Source organism: Thermobia domestica, chromosome 18 (genome assembly GCF_964235325.1).
Source record: "Thermobia domestica chromosome 18, izTheDome1.hap1.1, whole genome shotgun sequence".
In the NCBI taxonomy this organism is placed as follows: domain Eukaryota; kingdom Metazoa; phylum Arthropoda; class Insecta; order Zygentoma; family Lepismatidae; genus Thermobia; species Thermobia domestica.
The window spans coordinates 37,512,904-37,536,199 of NC_137471.1; the positions used below are offsets into that span (position 1 = coordinate 37,512,904).

General features: G+C 36.6%; 1 protein-coding gene across 1 annotated transcript in view; it reads left to right on the forward strand.

Moving 5' to 3' along the window:
- The window catches only part of ana3 (rotatin homolog anastral spindle 3), a 105,561-nt gene that overhangs the window by 3,812 nt on the left and 78,453 nt on the right, over positions 1-23,296 (forward strand). Inside the window, exons 3-4 of the mRNA XM_081745941.1 lie at positions 9,030-9,310; positions 13,985-14,273. Of these exons, the coding sequence (XP_081602067.1) occupies positions 9,030-9,310; positions 13,985-14,273 (570 nt within the window). The remainder of the gene's footprint in view (positions 1-9,029; positions 9,311-13,984; positions 14,274-23,296) is intronic.

Genomic DNA, 23,296 nt, shown 5'->3' on the forward strand with positions numbered 1-23,296 from the left:
ATGGACAAGAAAGTTTTTTTTTTTCGTGTTATTGATCATACTTACTGCTCATTTGACATGAAATTTGCCACATACATGTCTTTGCCGATTATACACATACTAACATTATAAGAAATACCGGGAGAATTCTTTATCAAATTCTATTCCTACAACAAGACATTTATAGACATGCGACAATAATTTTGGACATGAGTGTACCTTGGGAAGATTCTTTGAACTAAGGAAGAAGCTGGTCAGATGCTATTCGTGAAGTACTTGATTGTATGGTGCAGAGACTTGGTGACGAATGTTAGAGAAAAATTATTTAGAGAGATTCCACAAAAGATGCTGATAGAGACTTAACAACCAGAAAGGTTTTCAAATGAGTAGGAGAGAAGAGGACACTTTTAACTAGCATTCTTAGAAGAAAGGCCAATTGGATTGGACACATCTAGCGAAGAAATTGTTTTCTTCATTACGCCAAAGAGGGGAAAGATTAAAGAAAAGCGAGAAATAGGAAGACGAATACAAATTGGTAATTGAACATATGGAACACATTGTAATATATATATATATATATATAAGAAACTTGCCTGTATAATGTTCCTTTTAGAGTATATTGAAGTTCTACGTGTTTCAACATCACGTGCTAGCTGTAAACACAATTCATATGAGAACCATGATCAGGGTGTCTATTGGTCACGAAAGTCACGAAATTTAGCTTTGGGGTCACGATCTTTTTTTTTTTTTTTAACTGTACAAATGTAAGTACAGATTGGAGTAACTTTTGTCCTATAAAACGTCAAAATTCACCATCAAAAATGTCTATGGTCGGGTTTAGACGCTACCAAATCGCAAGCAAAGTAAGTTTCCATCGCATGGATGAAAATTCGGCCTAATTCTTACCCAAATTCACTCTTGAAAAGTTATGAAATTTTATGATTTGGTAAAGAAAAGGTCGCGAAATTTCATTTTGGAATTTTAGTAGACACCCTGACGAAGAAGGCGTCGTCCATCATCGCCAACGATTGGCAAGTAACGAAGATCGACGAAGTCATCTGACATTTCAGGATAAAAGAAGACAGAACACGGTAGAAGGCATCAATCTCGAGCGACTGATTAAGCACCAGCTCTCTCAGCCACATGGTCATTGATAGGTATTATTGTTAGGTATTCTGCCTTTTGGCTGGTCCTGGGACTAGTGAGGTTTTTTCTTCTTTTTTTTCTTTTTCTTTTCTTCTTAATTTTCAGTCTGAACCTGGAACTGTTTCTTCCATGTTTCTCGATTTTCAGTGTCCTCTTTTAACTCTCAATATTTTCTTCAATTTTTCCAAATCTTCGATCACTTGCGTTGTTCTTCCTATTCCTCGCTTTCCTTCTATCTTTCCTTCTTCGCAAGATGTGTCCAATCCAATTGGCTTTTCTACGAAGGATGGTGGCTAGAAGCGTCCTCTTCTCTCCTATCCGTTTTAAAACGTCTTCGTTTGTTACTCTATCTGTCCATTTTATCTTCTTCAACTTCCTTCAACACCACATTTCGAAGCTTTCTAAATATTTCTTCTCTAACTTCCGTAATGTCCAAGTCTGAATCATAAAGTCCATTGATAGGTACAGTCCGCAGCAAAAAAAACCTGAAACATGAGCATGTAAGTTTATTGTGAAACTACGCCTAACAGCGCAGGGAATCAACATAACGTCTAAGTGGCACGAATCACGCCAGGAGAAACCTCGGCGTCCTCCCCTGCACACTTATTTTGGAGTAAAAGACTTGGGCCGTTTCACAATAAACTTACATGCTCATGTTGCAGGTTTTTTTGCTGCAGACTGTACCTATCCTATACTCTCTGAAACGCCTAGTCATTGGGAAGCTCCTATCGTATACTCTCAAAGACGCATGGTCCTTGAGAGTTCCCGTTCTTCTCTCTAAGACGCATGGTCATTGGACTCCTATGATTTACTAACATATCAATAAGTTATTTAGAGGAACTTATACTTATTTGTAATATTTATTACTATTGTATACAAAATGATTTTTTTTTTTTAAATATAATAAAAGGTTATGGGAGTGTTTAATCTCCCGTGTACAATCATTTAGCTCTACCCTAAAAGAAAAAAAAAATCTTTACAATATTGTTACCCTTAGCTGCGAAGAAGAGTACCTGTGGGATGTGCTAGAAATATCGCTAAAAATTCATTAACAAGGAACAGCATACAGGTTAGTTTTCTAGATATAAGAAGAGCACAACTGATCAATGATTTGAAAAGTAGAAGAAAATATTGGGAGTTAAAGAAGAAAGCTAAATATCGAGGAACATGAATGGAACATATCCAGACCTGAACCTAAGTAGTAAAAAAATGTTCTCTATTAATCCCGGAACCTGCCAATAGGCAAAATAATAATAATTGGGTGTATGATGTAATTACGGTAGTAAATTATAAATTCTCTTAATTGTGCAAAATCCATTCTTAAACTTAGGTGTGAAATACAAAATATGACCATTATTTTAAGATATTGATTTGAAAATCGTAGTATTACACTCGCTGACTTCTTCCAAAAAACATAAGTGTGGGAACTGTCTACAAAAAAAGACAATTTGTTACTTATTTGAGTAACTATAGCATATTTCCAGTACACGAATTATTTTTACAACACTTTGCTGCCTTGTGTAATGATTTTCCGATAGGATCATTTCAGAAATTTTGTACACAATAACTTGGAGGTGTGGAATGAACTTCCATAGGATCTAATATTTGTTTAGAGATAGTTTATCCGAGTTATAAAATTTTCGAGACTAAAATATTCTATCAACATATCATACGTTTAGCATTGCAGCTGGAAGAGTCACTCGGGCCAGGAAGAAAACGAAAACTCCATCTTTGAAAATCCCATCGATCAACTCATTAAACAAATTGTGACCTGAGACGAAAAGTGGGTTTACTAGATCAATGATTCGAGCGAGGCCAGGTGGCAGCAGCCGTTGAGAAACAGGTGCGATTTGAACGCAAAGTGATGCTTAATATGTGATGGTATTTTGAACGTCTCGTGCACTGGGAATTTGATTCTCAAGGTCATGTTGAGAATGCTGAGCTCTACTGTGCTGTGAGCAAGTGGAACGAATGGAACAAACTGTATCACAAAAATGCCCACATTTAATCAACCGCAAACGTCTGTTGGCGCAGCAAAGCAGTGCACCCTGTCGTTGATCTCGTATCACTCAGGAAAAATTCCGTAACTTGGAAAGTGTTGAACTCCAGCATACAATCCTGACTTCGTACCTTCAGATTATGCAGTGGGGACTTCATGCAATGGGGCACTTCCTTCGTGGTAAGACATTCATCAATGAGGGTGTTGTGCGGCGTAGAGTGCAGATGTTTTTTGACTTGGATTTCAAGGTATGGTATGCGAATGCTCTGTGAATATCCACTTTAGAACATAATGATGTGTATTTTTGTAGAGTAAAGTCTCTTCTGCATTATTTGCGTGCGTTTATATTTTCCACGTGGTGTATGCCAGGAATCTTATGGGACACCGTGGTATTAACAAAAAATTAAAAGCACGTTTTCATGCAGCTAATACATAATGCAAGATGTTATGCATATGAAAAATAGAACTGATAAGGTGGATATAAGGAATCGGCGAAAGAGATTTATTTATTCTTCTATCTTATTCGTAATGTACTTCATTAAGCAACAAACTGTATAAACACAATTAGAAATTAGCAAAGGTCTTTTTTTTCTATCTTACCGGCTGTTTGGTAGAGAATATTTTTTTAAATAAATCAGTTTGTTTTGCAAAAACTTCAGTACCTATACATACATTATGTACTTATACATAAGGAAACCTTGATTAGAATAAATATAATTGCTTTCTACATTGGGTATAGTCCTGAAAATTTGCAAACCGTAACCTGGGAAACCTGGAAAGGTCAATTGGTTCGTGTTTACCAAATAAGTGGAAACCTTGAACCATCATCACGTTAAACACATGATGTATCTAACAGCAACACCACACCTAACACCTGGCTACCTTAGGTAAATTTACGCTAACTAATCATGTACCCACAATTGAGCCTGTTTGAAACTTCGAGAAGTCTTCTGTTTTATGTTTCCCTGTAAAGAATTTTGAAGAAATTCTGTAAAGAATTTACACATTTCAGATAGAAACAAAGTCTTAAGGAGATAAGGTATGTGCTCCAGATAAGTAGTATGAGCTTTCTTCTAAAACAATTACCTTAGACAAATTCTTCTGTACCAGTAGAAGTTGATATAGTGATGAATAGGACAACCATAAAGCAGTAAAAACATAATGGAATTTTTCACCTATGGTTGGTACTATGCCTGTGATTTTTACCGCTTCAAAAATTCAAATTTGCTAATCTTATAAGCATAATAAAGCATAATTTACAGAAATAAAGCATTAAGCATAATGCTTAATGCCTTTTAATCCAGAACCTTGTGTATATGTATAGTAAGGAAAAATATGTTGACATATCTTGTGCCAAAGAAACTAATTATTAACAAAGGCTTTTATCAATGCTGGAAACGATCAATCAACTCTCAATTGCCTTTACGCCTAACAATTGAAAGTTGGATTTATTCCATTCAAAAGAATTTCCCTCCCTCCCCCCCCTCACTTTGTGTTAAAAGGCAGACAAGATTGGTTATGCTTATTCCAAGATGCCAAAATCAAAAGTACATGCATCTCAGAGAGTAAGAAAATTCCCAACTGACCATTTCAAAGCAGAAGGCGGTAATCTATTTTGTACTCTTTGTACTAAATTCATTAAATATGAGTGGGGCCGCGGTGGCCCAGTGGAGAGAGTTCACTTCTGGTGCATTGGGTCCAGTGCTTAAAGTGAGGTGACGGTTTGGGACAAATATGACCACTAAGAGCAGTAATTTTGACAGAATCCTAAAGAGCATCCATCTCTACTCCTGACATTTTTGCATCATTTTTGACGTGAAAATCTAGAGAGAGAGAGGGAGGGGGTACTAAATGTAAATGTTTTACTCTCCACTATCATCAGCCTAGTATTCAATAAATATTGTATTCCATTGAACTGAATTGTATTGTATTCCACTAGTATTTAATGACTCTTTCCCATCTAATTTCCATTTTCAAAAACTTTTTCTGATCTCATCTCGTCTTCTGGTCAGCACTAATTTTCTAATAATTGTAAACACAGAAGTCCAGACAATATGAAAAGAATAATTTTGAATTTAAAAAGGAGTCCTGTCAACGCCATGAGCGGATCCAGGTTAAACATTTTAGACGGATGGTACGGTATAGTTACAATTTTTGGAGATGGGTAGAATTGCTCACACAAATGTTGAAAAAATCAAGAGCACGAATTCTGCCATTGAATAGGGAGATAGGGAACTGATATTTACTTTCGAAGCAGCAGCAACGAAATCTTTGAAAGTACAAACATATTTGTTGAGTGAATGCTAATGTCGAACTTATTTCTGTGTGTAAAACTGCTTTTCTGCATGAAAATTACTTATTTTGACCGGTATGCCATACGGGCCAATTTTCGATCTTTCGGATGCATAACCGGCTCACTTTAAGCACTGATTGGGTCCCTGGCTCAATCCGAGCTCGCGCCAGGGGAACCTTGCGCTGGACAAACACCGTGTGCGTGGGTTTCCTCGGGGTTCTCTCGCTTCTTCCCACTTTCTTCGTTCCATCATTTCATTCATTTCTCATTATCACCGTCTCCTGTAGCCTATCCGGCATGATCGTGGAATGTAAAACTCAAAGATTTCATTTCATATTTCATTAAATATTGTGCAGCTATTGTCCAGTTAATATTTTTTTTTTCTTCGAAACAACGCTTAAGGAAAACTACAAAATGAGGTAGTATGTGGTATTGATGTAAGTTTTAGTGGGAAAAATTAATAGTTTCATATCCATTTTTAATACTTGTGTAAGAAAAACGAATATGTAATAGAAATGAGTAAAAATGAAGTATAATTCAAGAAACAGCATATTAACGCATAATTTAGGGGAAAAGGATAATAAAGCATAATATACAGCTGTATGAAGCATAAAGTTGGTTGCCCTAGTGATGAAGAAACAAATGAAACTCCTTTGTACATTTATTCTGTCGTCCGGGAGATAAAAAATCTCAGAAACTACTTAATGGATCACGATAATTTTGGCCAAAATCTACACAGTCGAAAGTTAGGAATAGAGTTGGTTGGTGCACGAGATCCATCCAGTTAGTTCAAAGATACGGGGAGCAGTCAAAAAGTACCCGGAATTTCGTTGTAAATATTTATTACTACAGTATAGGTACATCTGGACTTAATCGCCTTCAAAATAGGCTCCTTGGGAACACATTCACTTAATCGCCTTCGAAATAGGCTCCTTGGGAACACATTCACTTAATCGCCTTCAAAATAGGCTCTTTGGGAACACATTCACTTAATCGTCTTCAAAATAGGCTCCTTGGGAACACATTAACTTAATCGCCTTCGAAATAGGCTCCTTGGGAACACATTCACTTAATCGCCTTCAAAATAGGCTCTTTGGGAACACATCCACTTAATCGTCTTCAAAATAGGCTCCTTAGGAACACATTCACTTAATCGTCTTCAAAATAGGCTCCTTGGGAACACATTCACTTAATCGCCTTCAAAATAGGCTCCTTGGGAACACATTCACTTAATCGCCTTCAAAATAGGCTCCTTGAGAACACACCCACTTGTTCCACCGCTCTAGTCATTGCTGTAAACAAAGGTGAACGTCCTGAATGGTTCACAGTTATTCATTTCGTCTAATTTTTCCTTCTTATCGTCCTAATTCTTCCCTTCCTATCTAATAAAGTGTTCAGCGAAAGTGCTCATAGTATAAATAAATAAATAAATACTATCTTATCTGAAACATCTATTAAAAGCTTGTTTAATCATATCGTTTCAGGCCACAGCTGGCTCCTTACTCACTTTAACCGGCCAAATCTCACTGCAAAACGAAATTTCATATTGAAGAAATTTTCATTGTGGTAAATCCTGAAAATTGTAGTAAAAGATCTAATATTTTGTACTTTTCCAATTCTGTGAAGGAAAATTACCGAGGTGCATTGCTCTTGATTAACGGTATTATGAAAGAACTATTGACAATTTTCCGATTACAAAGATTATGCAACTAATCTTCAGTGTATCAATTGTTTCTAGAAAATTCTTAACAAGGTAACAATGTCCGAGAGTACTGCACATCGACAATTTCCGTTTAAAGAATTGAAGGAGTGAGAAAAACCTTACAAAAATTTAGCTCTCTTACATTTAGTTTTCAGGATTTATCATAATGAAAATTTCTTCAACATGAGTTTCATTTAGCATCGAAACTTTACTGCTCACACTCACGACGAGATGAGTTGTCTACCGAAATCGTATGTAAAAGTAAGCTTTAATGGACGTATTGAGTTTATTTTATTTTATTTTTTGCCTATAGTTTCCCAGCATTTGTTCTCAGTTAAAATGTAGAAAGACTCGCAAGTTGAATTGAGGCTGTTATATTTTATAACCGCTTGTAAAGTCTGGATGCAAAGTATTTTGATACTTCGTTGCACAATTATAGGTGACCATATATACTTATATATATAGGGTGTTTCAAAACAACACCGACAACGTTCGGGAGGTGATTCCTGATATCAAGATAAGACAAAACGTATAGCCCAACCTGGGTGAACAAATGCTTGCTTTCGGAGTTACGGTCTCCCGAAAACTAAAGGTTTATAGCTCCAAAGCTATGGGACCTATCGTAGTCGAGTAAGACTTCACTTATGAACTTATGTGCCCTATCCAAATATCAATTTTCCAGAATCCTGCGCTACTTATGCAACAATTTTTATAGAGGTGGTTGGTGAGTACTTCAAATTAAGGGTCGTCTACATATTACGTAACGCGGCCAAGGAGTTTTGGTATGTTCCGAAATTCAGCCGTCGCGTTGGTTTGGCTCTCTTCTACGGAGGCAAAACTGTTACCTTTGAGACCCTTTTTTTTTGATCTTGGGGAAGAGTCAGAAATCCGCTGGTGCTAAATTCGGTGAGTAGAAAGGCTGGTAGAGAAGAAGAATATTCCCTTCTGTGAGTCATTTTGCCACGGCAGAAAACGTCCAAACTAACGCGACGGCTGAACTTCGGAATATGCTTTAACAATACTTTCAGACAGGACTTTGTTTCCAGCAATGGCAAGAGCGGTGGAGCAAGTATGCGTGTTCTCAAGGAGCCTATTTTGAAAGCGGAATGTGTTCCCAAGGAGCCTATTTTGAAGGCGATTAAGTGAATGTGTTCCCAAGGAGCCTATTTTGAAGGCGATTAAGTGAATGTGTTCTCAAGGAGCCTATTTTCAAGGCGATTAAGTGAATGTGTTCTCGAGAAGCCTATTTTCAAGGCGATTAAGTGAATGTGTTCCCAAGGAGCCTATTTTGAAGGCGATTAAGTGAATGCGTTCTCAAGGAGCCTATTTTGAAGGCGATTAAGTGAACTTGTACCTACAGTATATTGTGGTAATAAATAGTTAAAATGAAATTCTAGGAACTTTTTGACTGCCCCTCGTTTGCCTCTCTCCTGTATTTCCCCTTGATAGTTACGTAATCCAACTGTACCTAAACGTCAGGTTGGTTGCATACTTTTCTGTACTTTCAGTATTCTAAGCAAACTCCTCCACATGGTGTACACGTGGGGCAGCTATTTGATTTTATTATTATTATTATTATTATTATTATTATTATTATTATTATTATTATTATTATTATTATATACGGGTGCGTACAGCTACGAAAGAAAGTATTCTTCAGTTGACAAAATTCTTTTTTTTTTAATAACTCAACAATAAATTAACCTATTACAGTACCGATTTTGGCAAATTATCAAATTATAACTAATCTATGAATAACAACTAAAAGATTGAAATTAATTTAATTCATTTGTTCCGGAGTTATTGGCAAAAGAAAATTTGTCAACTGTCAAATACTTTCTTTTCCGTATGTACAATCAATAACGAAAACTTAACATTTTATTTAATGTAGTTTGTTTTCTCTTTTTTAGGTTGAAGGATGTGCAAAAATACTGTATTATCTAGGAGCATCGAATGTGTTGAAATCCCTGTATGAAACAAGTGACGTGGATTTATATCCCATACTAGATTCACTTCTGGATACGATCAACCGATCAGCTATTTCCAGCAATGAAGCCAAGGGAGATACAAATGAATCTACAGTTCATTACTTAGCGGATCCTGCCTCCGAAGGAATTAACAGTACGGCAGCTGTTTCGGAAGGTTTCGATGTCAATGAGCGCGTCCTTAATGTAACGGAGCTAGAATCACAGTAAGTTTTTTTTTTTTTTTTTTTCGTGAATTGGTCATTCTAAATGTGCGATATAAATGATTCGTTATTTATATTTTCAACATTCATCATCTCTATACAGGGTAACAAGAAATAACCCAGACGAATGTTTGTTACCATACATTTATTAAACAGGAAGAATTTAGCAAAACAGCACGTAATAACAAGAGTATGGGTATTTATGAACAATACGTTCAGCCGGTTTTGAAGTGGCCGTCCTTGGCAGCGATACAGAGGTCCAAACGTGCCTTCAAATGTTCGCTGATGGACCGCAGGTCCTCGGGCGACAATCAGTTCCACTCACAACGCAGGGATTGCTTCAGGGACTCCCAAACTTTCGTGCCAAAATCGTTCCTCGCCTCCAAAATCGACCATACACTGTAGTCCATGGGTTTGAGAACCGGCGAGTAGAACGGTCAGTCCGAAAAACAGATGAAGTCCGGAAAATAGGTTCTGCATCAGTCTTTCGTTCGTTTCGCCCTGTGGACCGGAGTGGAGTCTTCTTGGAAAGTCCATTCCGTATCGCCGAATTGCCACTTGGCCCTCGTAAGTACCACGGGCTCGAAAATGTCGTGGCGGTACATTTTGGTTGATCTTGACCCCTTAATCCAGGAAAATCACAGGGTCTTGCCACTTGCGCAAATTCCGCTATAGACCATGACCGATCTCGGATTTTGGCGGTGTTCGACAATAATTGAGATGCTGGGAGCCTCTGTGGACCAGGTCCTGTCGTTTTGATGGTTGTGCGCCTGTTCTACGGTGAACAGCTTCTCGTCGGTGAAGAGAATTCGCTCCCATCGCTGACCTGCAGCAAGGCAATTGAGAAGGCGGCATCGTTCGAGTCGCACGTGCTTGTTTTTGTCCGTGAACAGCTTAATTTTTTTGGAGTTTGTACGCCTTGAGGTTGAGCTCCCTTTTGCCATTTGCCGCTCCGATTAGCGGTTGATCTCGGTCCCACGAGTGATTTTTCTCACGGAGACCCTCGGATTTCATTCCACTCGCTTTTTAATGATCTTACTGTTCTTGAACGTGTTGGTGGTGCGCTTTTTTTCTCTTCCGGGACGGTTACCTTTGCGGAGCACCTGTTATCACAAACTGCGTCTGAGACTGTCATTTCTGGTACAACAAGCACGCGAACAATTTCACATTGACGCTTTCCTTGACGAAACAGTTCCATCATTTCCCTGCGTTTGGTTGCCATTCTGAAACAAAAAAGAAATTTCTCGTGCGGAAGCCAAAAATAGCATGTACAAGTACACAAGAATCCAACAAAAACGACACTTTTTTGGCTACAGGACACTGAATTCTTGGCAAGATACGTCAAACTTTGTACGTGTTATTTCTTGTCACCCTGTATTACTTTGTTTCAGATTTTTTTAGAATTATCATCTGCTGTATACAGAGTGTCTCATAGGGAACGTTGAAATGATGTAGACTTAGAATACGCATAGTAGAGTAAATAGAATTATAGCCGCTTTTTCAGGTACGAGGGAGTTGTTGCTGAGAGTTCTTAAAAGGTGGGATTGGAATAGAAAGATCAAAGACTCATAAAAATTTATATATGAACCAACAACTAAGTGTTGGAATAGGGAAGGAAATGACAGAGAAGAATGCAATTGGAAGGAGAGTTCGACAGGGATGCTGTCTCTCGTCAATATTATTTAATATAGTGCGGTAGATGGGTGCACAATACAACCAAAATTGCTCAGTTAGTGATAAAAGCACGAAAGTTGGCACAATTATTCTTCAGTATGTACTTATTATTTTCAGTGGTGGAGCCATTGGATGCACATGTTGTTTAGCGATAGTTGCTAATAGAAAATTACCTGAGAAATATCTATCCACAAGAGATCGTGAGAAAGAGCTTACATAATAAAGACTGCATTTCTGTAGGAGGTAGAATGGTTAGATGTAAATGGTTTGCAGATGAAAATCAATAAAATGTTAGAAAACTTGAGGGAAGCCTGTAAAGAATATAGGATGAAAATAAATGTTAGAAGGACAAAAATCAAGGTGATTGGAACGAAGCAGTCGGTGACAAATGTAGAAGTAAGAGGAGAAAAATAGAACAGGTGACTAGTTTTCGATAGATGGGGGTATCATTACATATTATATGAAGTGCGAACCTGGAATAAAAGCAAGGATAGGAATGCCGAAAGAAGCCTTTAGGGCGAAGAAAATACTAGTTTGTGGGACTTGGAATAAAAATTCATAAAATTCTTGATGTGCAGTATTGTACTGTGTGGGACAGAAACAAGGTCATTACGCAAAAGTGAAGAAAAACAAGTGGAAGCTTTCGAAATGTGTGCGTGGAGAAGAATGGAAAGAATTAGCTGGGTCGAGCGGAAAACGAATTTGATGGTGTTAGAAATGTTGGGGAGAAGAGAACAATTTTAGACATTATTAAGAAGAGGAAGAGAAATTGGTTGGGACATTGGGATAAGAAGGAACTGATCATAAGGGGCGTGCTAGAGGATATGGTGCAGGAAAGAGATGGGGGAGACCAGGAAGGCTACAGTTGATGGACGATATCAAAACAGAGAAATCGAACATGTGAAGACGAAGGGGTTAGAAGAAGACCGTGGAGTATGGAAGCTTCTCAGTTGCGGCAAGTGATCTGCCAATAATGGCAGAATACCTATGATGATGATGAGAAGCATTACTGCAACAAATGTATAAATTAATACCCCTCTTGAATCTTGTACGAGAATGGAAAGCTCGTGGTATATTGCGTAACATTCTTGGTTTGATATCGTGGACGCAGCATGAATGTTGTTGTGAAGATTTCAACGGAACATGGATGTGTGTTGTACACCACAGGCTTAAGCTACCCTATAGAAAAAATCGAGAAGTGTGAGGTTTGAAGAGATCGCAGATTCTCTACGACCGACCCATCATTCAAGAAGATAACCATTAACTTGCACACCTAAATCTAAATGTCTGGGAGATCTGTCTTGTTGAGAGTGAAATATCTAACGTTTCGATATCGGCATATCATTAATGTACGTATTGTAAGCGTGTTTTAGGTACTTGAAATATTCTTTAATCATTATAACTTTTCATTTATTACAACGTTCCCATCTGAAACAAAACGCTATAATATACGGTTGAACTCGGTTTCTGTAACACCTCGTCCATTACGTCAAATAATCAGTGAGAACAACTAATTACTCATAAAGCAACTCAAAAGTTATATTGTTATTCTGTGAAGATTTCTAAATACTAGAGTATCAACTGGGAATCGAGGTTTTTAGACTCGTTTCTCACGGAATATTGCTAGAGATAGAGACATAATAAATTGAAGAGAATATAAATCTGATAATTGAGTGTGATAAAGAAGTTTTAATTCCATTAATTGTTCTCATCATAATGAGTGTACGAGCTGTGTTTGAGATATGAGGCAAGGCATCTAAGACTGTCAGAAAAAGGTCATATGAAAAGGGCACTTACTCGTGTTTCTGTGGTAGCTTGAAATCAACCTTAAAGGTTTAGCTTCTCCACAACTTGCATAAGTATAAATGAATAGCAAGCCTATTGGACTGAAGTGTGATTCATTGAATGGATAATTTTTATATGAAACGTCGGAGTGCAATCTGCATGGTTTTCATATTCCCAAGTCTTGAAGTCTCACATGTCTGTCTGGTAGAATAAAATAAGTTTGGGATTGTCTCTATAATCGGATTAGATTTTGGAAACAACCCTACTTAATCCATTCTATTCAGATACAACGATAAGATGTATTTACTACTTTTATTTTATTTTATTTAATATGTTGGGCAAAAATGCTATTTTATGTGGCAATAGCTAAGAGTTAGAAGAAAAAGAAATATAAAAATGTCATGAATAATCTCGATGTGTATTTTTTTTCTGCCGCTATTGGTAAATGTTTATATAGACGTCGTAATCCGGTTGTTATGGTAACCGTTCCCGTTTCCAATGTTTTGTTTATAAATAACTTGACGCCATATAAGTTAGAAGTGTATGGAATTGTTGATAAGCAATTATCAATTATCTCGAGATGTAGTGCTCCTAAATGGAATTGTTGATAAGCAATTATCAATTATCTCGAGATGTAGTGCTCCTAAGTAATTATAATTGTACCTAATTATTTGAATTATCATCATATTAAATAATAACTAGTTTTAATAAGTTTATACTATGATTAAAAATAAGTAAAATCAATGGAACTGGTGACGTTATATAGACAGTTGATGTTTTGTATTCAAGGCTGCCTTAAATTATTTCCATGAATCGACAAAATATAAAATTTGAATATTTACAAATTACAATAATTTCAAGGTGTTAGTTTTGGTGTACCACCATCCTAGGCTAAGTAAACTAATACAACTAAAAACTAATACAACTTCCGGTTTAAGTGTTAATCCCTATGTAGTAGTAATTGCAAAAGATAGTGAGAATCTGTTTTTGATAATGCATTCAGCACCTGAAAAGCAGGTTCCAGCTGGCCGTATCCTTCTGTTACAACCGGAAGGTTTAGATTATCACTTCCGGTTTTACTATTGAATTAGTATAGTTTAGAAATCTATCATTGTTTCGCATTATAAAACGATACCTATTATTTAACTTTTTAGACATTATTACAAGTCTCTGTAATAGTGGCGCAACGGCTGCTAATATTTTAAATTAATTTAACAGGGAACTAGTACGTGCTCAGGATTCAAGGGGAAGAAGAGGAGAAGAAAATGTGTTGTATAAAAGACGGAAGTTCATGTACGTGTCGCCGAGTATATCCGAGTGTTTCCGACATCTTTTCCTCCCCTGGCAACCCTTGCTCTTCACAGACAGACAAGTGATTGCGTCAATTGAAGAATCTTTGCAGAGCGAAGAAGAAGGTGTTATCCTCTCTACGTGTGATTTCTTTGTGAATGTTATGCTGCAAGATTTCCCTGCAGAAGTATTCTTACAGAGATACGGCATTGTTAAGGTAAATGACTTTTTTTTCGTTCTTTCTTTAAGACTGGCCAGAAGACAGAACAGCCGAATCAAAGTACTCGAGCATGAGGTAGACAAAGTCCTCTCCAACGTTGTGTTCAGTGCAGTCAGGTCTCTCTCTTCGTATCCTCTCCTGTGCGGACAACCTAACTGTTTTTAACTGAATTCCTGTGCCACCTTTGTTGTTCTTAGCCCATTGATTTATTATATATTGAGGGACTATTATCCCTCTGAGTATTCGGTACATTCTTTTAGAACGTCAAGAACAGTCAGAGCTCAGAGAAAGCTTAGGACTGCCGCACACTGACCAGAGGACAGGACAGAGAATCCAAAGTAGAATACTAAGAGCAATGGAACAAAGCCTGGTACTCCATATTTACTCAAGCATGAGCTACGCAAAGGCCTCTCCAACATTCTGATTGAGACATACGATAAATACAGTCAAGACTCTCTCTGCGCATCTTCTTCTGCCTCCCTCTGCCTCGACTTGACTGTCCTGCCTTTGCTCAATGTGTGACCAGCCTACTATGTTGAACTGAGTACCTGCACCATCTAATCTTTGTTTTCTTTAGCCAATTTTTTTATATTGAGAAACTCTCTCCTTATCCTTTTTTGCCTTCCACTACCTCAGCTTCGCTGTCTTGCCTTTGGTCGATGTGTGGCCAGCCTAACTCTTAACTGAATACCTGCTTCTATTTCTTCTTTATTTGTTTAGCTCATTGATTTATATTGAGAACCCTCTGTACATCCTCTCCAGTCTTACTCTATCTCGTCTTGGCTGTTCTGCCTTTGTTCAATCTGTGGCTAGCCTAACTGTGTTAACCGAATACCTGCACCATCCCAATCTTGTCTTTTAGCCCATTAACTTATTTTTAGAAACTCTCTGCATCGTCTCCTGCCTCTCTCTACCTTGACTTGGCAGTCCTGCCTTTGGTCAATGTGTGGCCATCTTAAATGTGCTAACTGAATACCTGCGTCGTCTAATCTTTGTTTTTTCAGCTCATTGATTGAAAAACTCTAATAATTTCATCTGAGTATGGAATCAATCTTGAGAGGATTTGTTAGGAAGTTGACAGTAGAGAAATGCCTCGATAACTGTTACAGTCCACTTTGTCGCTTTTCTTGTGAATTGAAACAATGATTGATTCTTTCTACTGTTGTGGTGATTTAGTGCATTCTATTAGTCTTTCGATAGTTCATGTTCGGATACCAGCATGAACTTTTGCACAAGATATCTATAACTTGTTCTTAGTTTAAATCCGTCAAGACACAACTCGTATTCCTCTCCGAGTAGAGGCAGAGGGGAAAATAGCTTTAGATGCGCAAAGACTCCTTATAAAGCATACCCTTCGGATGACATAATTACCCATCTACTTGTAAGGATGATTGTGACCATATTTTTTGTGAAGAAACTAGCTAACGTCTGGTATACAATTTATCCCCTCGAATACCCCAAAAGGGGAGGGGGAAGGATTTGGAATTTTCAAAAATTCACCTTCTTCCGTTGCAAGGGTAAGGGGAAAGGCCCTAAGAGGTTTAAAAGCGTAGTTGGGGACTCAAATTTTAGATAATCAGTGAAATAACCGATATTGCAATTAACTTAGCACTCCTGCCAGTTTAGAAGGGGGCAACACTTATTTCTCAACACCATATTCATCAACGCCACAATTGAGAAAAATAGTTTTTGAAGTATTTTTGTTGATGTTGAAGCTTTCACAGATTTTTATGGGATGTAACTTATTTCGCAATAAAGATATATTAGTAGTGTACTGTACTCTATTTATAGGTTGTAATTAAAATTATTGACAGTAATTAGACAATTTAAAAGTATTTTTCACATCTTTACCCTTATAAAGTTAAGAGAACAGATTTGTTGTAACTTAAAATATGAAATAAAATAGTGTTGCTTGCTTATCTCCGCTTTAAAGATCTCAAATGTTCTTAGATTCACTAGAATTCGTTTCAGAGAATGACTTATCTTACGGCATGCATTGTTTTTCTCTTTAACTTATCATATTATGCCGATATTTTATTATTAAATATATTTGGATAATTAAAAAATAAAACATTTAAAAACAAATGTAAAATTGAACTAACTAATTACTTTACATACTGGAAAAAGGTTATTGTTGCTAACTCCATCAGAGTATGCCATTAATAAATCCAAAATAATATTTAACTCACCGAAAAAGAAAAGGGATTTTACACTAATGGTAACGTTTACAGTTATCATTGCTTACTGTAGAAACATTTCAAACAGTAAACCGAACTGTTTAAGTATGTGCATTTATTCAGCGCATTCTCCATCGCAATTACACAGTAAGTACAAGGACAGTTGTTTCTCTTACACCTACAGTTTCTTACACATATTGCTTTGCAGTGACAGCAGATCAGTTCAGAACAGGCTTTCAAAACCTCTGAGATCGTTGTCTAGAGCAAGGTTACTAAAAGGAAAGGTTGGGCTATAAGCGCAGATGCTTCGCTCTTCGTTTTGCGTGATGTCGCGAGCGAGGAGAAACAAGTAGATATAGAAGTGTACGAAGCAGGCAGAATATATCTTCTTTATGCATAAAATTTTCGGTATCGCAACATTCTCCTAAACACAAACTATAAATAAATAAATAAGCCAACAATAAATAGAACATGTTCTTAATACAATTTATATTATGGGAAATTAACAATGACGGTACCTATATTGCATGATCATTTATTTATTTTTTGATGAGCAGCGCTGTAACTTAGATTTTTTTTTCTGGGGGCAAGCATTAATATTTGGGCCCTATAGAGAAAATTGTTTTGGGCCATCCCGCAAAATACGAAAATAGGCCCCTTCTTTCCATCCTTCTCTTACTCTTTGTTGATCCCCCGGAGCCTGTGAACCTTCCCGCACTCTCCTGGGCCCATACATGACAAATTAAGGGGACAATATTGACAAATCTTAAAACATACGAGTAAATATTATTTCTAGGGCCCCTAATAGTAGACTTTTTTTTTTTTTTTAACTAAAATGGACCCACGACTCATTTTTGTTTTATTTACCTTTTGTGTGCTGTTTTGTTTATGTAATGTAGTTAACCTATTTGATGCTTCATTTATAATTTCATGTTCGTATCGTATATGGAGTAAGAAAATTTTGTCTTAAAGTCCCCCCCCCCCCTCGAATGGTGGGAAGCTTCTCCGCGGGAGCAGTTGTCCCACAAGTTACGGCCCTGTTGATGAGATAGATGATTCTTGAATTATAAGTACATTTTAAACTTATTTACATCAGAAATGTTACGGTGAATGTATTTATGCAAAGTTGCAGATGAATATGTGTTTTACCAGGGCAAACTCTCAAATTTCCGGGGCCTGGAGTTAAAGTAATTTCGGAACCAATGATAAAGTGAGTTCCACACCCGGCATGAATAGATTACTTTGTGATTACTGATATGAATATCTTAATAAATATTTAAAACAATGGGTAATAATAATAATAATAATAGATTATCGGTGCATTTAGTTGCGAAAGCTCCTTGGTGCCTAGCATTTTATTTTGTTCAATATACGGCACTCAGGCTTAAAGTTTAAAATTTGTCAATTCATATCTACTGCACGTGAAAGTTAAAACAGAACCCATCCGTGTTAAACGTCACGTCGGCTATCCACCACAGGTTACATTTAATGTACCCATTGTTAATGCTATGATTACACTTCATGAGATTAATAGTATACAGTCCAAGAAAAATATGTTTGGTTTATATCTAAATACTTTGTATGCTAACCAGTCGAGACGAGACGAGAAAAGGTTTTCTCGTCTTGTAGCGATTCGATTTTCGAAAAAAAGCTCTTTTCGTCTTGTCTCGAAGTTTTTCTAGCCTCTTGTATAAACTTGTATACAAAATTTATGCCCTGAATTTCTAATTTCAGCTATAGATATACCACATTGATTTCACACCTAGTCTTTCCTTCCAAGCGCTGCTATCGGCTGAAGGAATTCCACTCGGTCGACTGCAAGGCTCTCTCGCTTAGCAGCAGCTGAACCTTTATTGGCTCAACGCGTGGGTGTGTCGAGAGTGTGAGCTTTAGTTCTCATTTTTGCCACGGATCAAGTCGTTTTGGCAGCACTATAGTAGTTATGAGAATCCTTCCGAGTCACGAGAGATCCACGAAGGGTGTGGTATAACATCATTAAACCATATTTATTATTGGAGTATATCGTGTACTGACTTGTGTGTCCTTAAATGTTGATAAATGAATGCTCTTCACTGTGTTCTTACAATCACTTTATTAATTTAGTTTTTATTTTTTTAAAAAAAAAAATCTATGGACCGTGTAACACAATTAACAGCATTTCGAGACAATCCTGGTTAAATGAAATCAACACATTTAAGGTCTATTGTTTAAGGTCTAATATTTTGGGTGAACTAGTGTTACCAATGAGACTTGTGAAATTCGTCGTTTAGCCTCGAAAACGAGACCGAGATCTGCCATATTTTTAGAATCGAATTTAAAAGATGCTTCTCGTCTCGAATTGCAAACGAGACGAGACATTTCTCGCCTCGGTCTCGTCTCGTGGACAACGCTAATCTCAACAGTGAATTAAAAATAGTAAACCTGCTACTTTTCCTTACCTAAGTTTCTCCTTTTCGTAGAAAGTGTAGACAAGTTTTTCAGAGCCTGTTTTCTGACTTCTCGCGATTCTTCTATCATGTGGAACACTTGGAGATGAAAGACAGCCTTCAACATAATTTGTTGCATTTAGTGCAGGAATTGGACTTTGAATGCCTAGTTGGACTGAGGAAACTGCATTTGGTCTTACAATTTTCTTTGTTCAGATATCAGATCTCGCAAGTAATGTTCTTCTGAGGAATGCACACTAAAAACAGTCGCGTTTTTGAAGTTATCTTTTCTTTTACCTACGTGAACCCACTGTTTAACAAGCAGAGAGTCTTTACGAAAATTGTGGATTTGTTGCTACAGCATAAGAACTCATTTATATGTACACACACACACACACAAACACTATATTACACGAAAGCAAAGGCACAAATACACGTAAAAATAAATATGTACCCACATACTCAAGTTCATCACACTATCTTGCAATATTGCATGTCTGTACAGGCAAGCTCACGTAAAGAAATCTCCCGAGAAATTAACTTTTTCTCTATTAAATAATGTTCTTCCATGTACTCAAAAACGTACAATAGAAAAATGTGTCCACAAAAATTTGCCGCTAGGAAAGAAAACACAATTCAACACAGCCGAAACTTAAACTAAATAAAGAATTGTTTGTGATCTTACTAGCAAATTTTCGTGCGCTAAGCAGACGACAAGCTAAGTTCCTCGCTGGTGACGTCACTGTGAAGAAAGCGTAAAAATGGAGGTTCTGGACATAGATTAAGAGTACCCCCAGGTCCAGAGTGGTTCATATCCACTAGAGGAACTCCTTTTCCATCCAAAGGAAGTAAATGGTGGAATTTCCATTGATCTGCTTCTTTTCGTGAACGAAATTCTGTGGCATTCACTTACACTTTTGGTGGTACTTCTGATGTCATACGTAAGGACCGTAAACCATTTGATCATTGGGAAATCTTCATTCTGTATTTCCATAGAACTTTTTGATAAGTTATTGAAGACTTGTGTGATACCTCGCAGTTTCAACCAAACATTCAAAGCCTTGGTCTTTCCAATTCCATAAAATTTCACATACACTTTCAGTATTGAATTTTGTAGCGGAGTAGTCATCTCGATCTTCAGCATTTCCTACTAGTACTTTTTGTCCTGTTTGAAATCTGTAAATTGCTTGGCAAGAAGATGAAAAACTTTCGTTTTGTTGTGATCATCGAAAAGAAATTTATTGTGCATATTTGGAAAACTTGTTGCAGGCTTCACAACCATTTTGTGCCAAGTAGCTCTTTTTTGATCTTTCAAGTATCAATCGAAAATAATGTCATCTTTAAAAATTCTGAACTCGATAGTTTACTGCTCGAAGAAACACCTTGTTTATGAATTCTTCAAAAGTCTGTTTTTACAGTTAAAGTTATAAGGCTTGCAAGATCTCTTGTTTGAATTCGGCAGTGGCAAGAACAAGAAAATTTTTCCACTGAACATTTTCTTGAAAAGTCTTTCAGATGACATGTGTAATGCATTATCATTTTTACATACACTTACAGGATGTGATACTGTGTGAGCATTTTATGAAATTGGAAAGACCAGGGCTTGGAATGTTTGGTTGAAAGTGTCAGATATCACCCAAGTCTTCAATAACTTGTCAAAAAAGTTCTATGGAAGTACGGGATGAAGATTTTCCAATGATCGAATGGTTTACGGTCCTTATGTATGACACAACGAGCACCACCAAAAGTGAAAATGAATGCCGCAGAATTTTGTTCACGAAAAGCAACAGATCAATGGAAAATATCCCATCAACAGCAGATGCATTAAAACTATATGTAAAGTGTGCGATTCTGCAGACAATGATTTAGAAACAGTGTCTTCAACGCGAAATGGAAATTTCACCATTTACATCCTTTGAATTTAAAAGGAGTTCCTCTAGTGGATATGAACCACTATGGACAACGACCCCAGAGGTTTCGAAATCCTGTTCTGAACTGATCTGCTGTCATTGCAAAGCAATGTGTCTAAGAAACTATAGGTGCAAGAGAAACAACTGTCCTTGTACTTTACTGTGTGATTGCGATGGAAAATACGCTGAATAAACGCACACACTTAAACAGTTCGGTTTACTATTTGAAATGTTTCTACAGCCAGCAGTTATAACTTTAAATGTTACCATTAGCGTAAAATTTCTTTCCTTTGGAGAGGGTAAAATATTATTTTAGATATATTAATGGCATACTCTGATGGAAATAACAACAACCCTTTTCCAGTATGCAAAATGTTTAGTTAGTTCTATTTTGCGTTTGCTTTTAAATGTTTTATTTTTTAATTATCCAAATATATTTAGTGATAAAATATCGGCATAATATGGTAAGTTAACAAGAATTTTAGGAATGATAAAAAAAATGGATCAAAAGATTGCGATCTTGGAGAATAAATAGTTTTTGGATCAGAGACCACAAGATTTTTGAACGGATCCTAAACCGAGTTTTCGTATTTTCTACGGTATAAGCAGCACATCATACTGAGTTAAGTCATAGTATGAGTTTGGCTACACTATATGTACTTCTCTAGATATAAGGCGTACAATAAAATTTTTGACTGAATGAAATATATTAGATCCTGGTTCAGGAGCCAAAAAAATTTTCAACGGCCCCTAAATAGTGTTTTCATATTTTCTACAGAAAAAGCACATCATACTGAGTTAAGAGATAGTTTGGGTTTGGCTACACTATATGTAGTTCTCCAGATATATATATGGCGTACAAGAAATTTTTTGATTGAAATATATTGGGTCTTTTGATCCAAAAAGAAAAATAGTGCATGTCGTAAAATAAGTAATTCTCTGAAATAAATGGTAGTGAATCTAAGAACATTTGAAATCTCTGAAGCGGAGATAAGCAAACAAGACTATTTTCTTCCATATTTTAAGTTACAACAAATCTGTTCTCTTAACTTTGTAAGGATAAAGGTATTAAAAATATTTTTAAATTGTCTAATTACTGTCAATAATTTTAATTACAACCTATAAATAGAAAAAAAATGAAATGAAATCTTTGAGTTTTACGTCCCACGGTTATGCCGGTTAGGCTAAAGGTGATGATAAGTAATGAATTTAATGGTGGAATGAAGAAAGTGGGAGGAAACGGGAGAACCCCGAGAAAACCCACGCACACGGTGTTTGCTTGGCGTGGGCTGGGATCGAACCCGAGACCCCAAGCACCAGAGGTGAACGCTCTACCACTGAGCCACCGCGGCCCTAAACCTATAAATAGAGTACAGTACACTATTAATATATTTTTATTGCGATATAAGTTACATTCCATAAAAATCTGTGAAAACTTCAACATCAACAAAAATACTTCAAAAACTATTTTTCTCAATTGTGGCGTTGATGAACATGGTGTTGAGAAATAAATGTTGCCTCATCCCCTCCAAAACTGGCAGGAGTGCTAAGATAATTGGAATATCGGTTATTTCACAGATTATCTAAAATTTGAGTCTTGTAAACTAGGCTAGTAAACCTCTTAGGACCTTTCCCCTTTCCCTTGCAGCGGAAGAAGGTGAAATTTTGAAAATTCCAAATCCTTCCCCCTCTCCTTTTGGAGCATTCGAGGGAATAAAATGTATACCAAACGTTAGCTAGTTTCTTCACAAAAAATTAAGGTCAGAATCATCCTTACAAGTAAATGGGTAGTTATCTCGTCCGAAATGTATGCTTTTATATGGAGTCTTTGCGGGTCTAGGGCTATTTTCCTCTCCCCTTCTACCCGGAGGGGGTAAAGTTGTGTCTCGACGGTTTTTGATTAAGAACAAGTTATAGATACCTTGTGCAAAATTTCATGCTGGTATCCAAATATGAACTAAACCTCGAAAATCTTAAACTAACAGAATGCACTAATTCCTCCTTGTTGCAGATGTAGAGGATGAGTTTTGTGTATCTTAATAAACATAACGAACATTTATTTTTCCGGGTTTGATGCTCGATGGGTGAGCATTAAAATTCAAATTCAATACGTCAGTTTGAAACCCACCTTAAACTGTACACATTCTTCAGTGCAGAAATGTGCGCTGAACTTGAACAAATAATAAAAAGATTCATTTTTTTTAACATAGTTATAAATCCATCAAAATAAGTTTACATAATTACAAACAGATTACCTCATTCGTTGTATAAGAACATGTACATTTTATTGAATGGTTCTGTCCTATTCCTACATTCTCTGCAGTCTTTCTAAAAGAATTACTTTCTATTCCTTTACATATACTAAGTAACTGTGTATGCTGTAGTAATACACAATTTTCACATCTTAACTGAGCAATGTTCTCATCTATTATTATTATTATTATTATTATTATTATTATTATTATTATTATTATTATTATTATTATTATTATCATCATCATCATCAT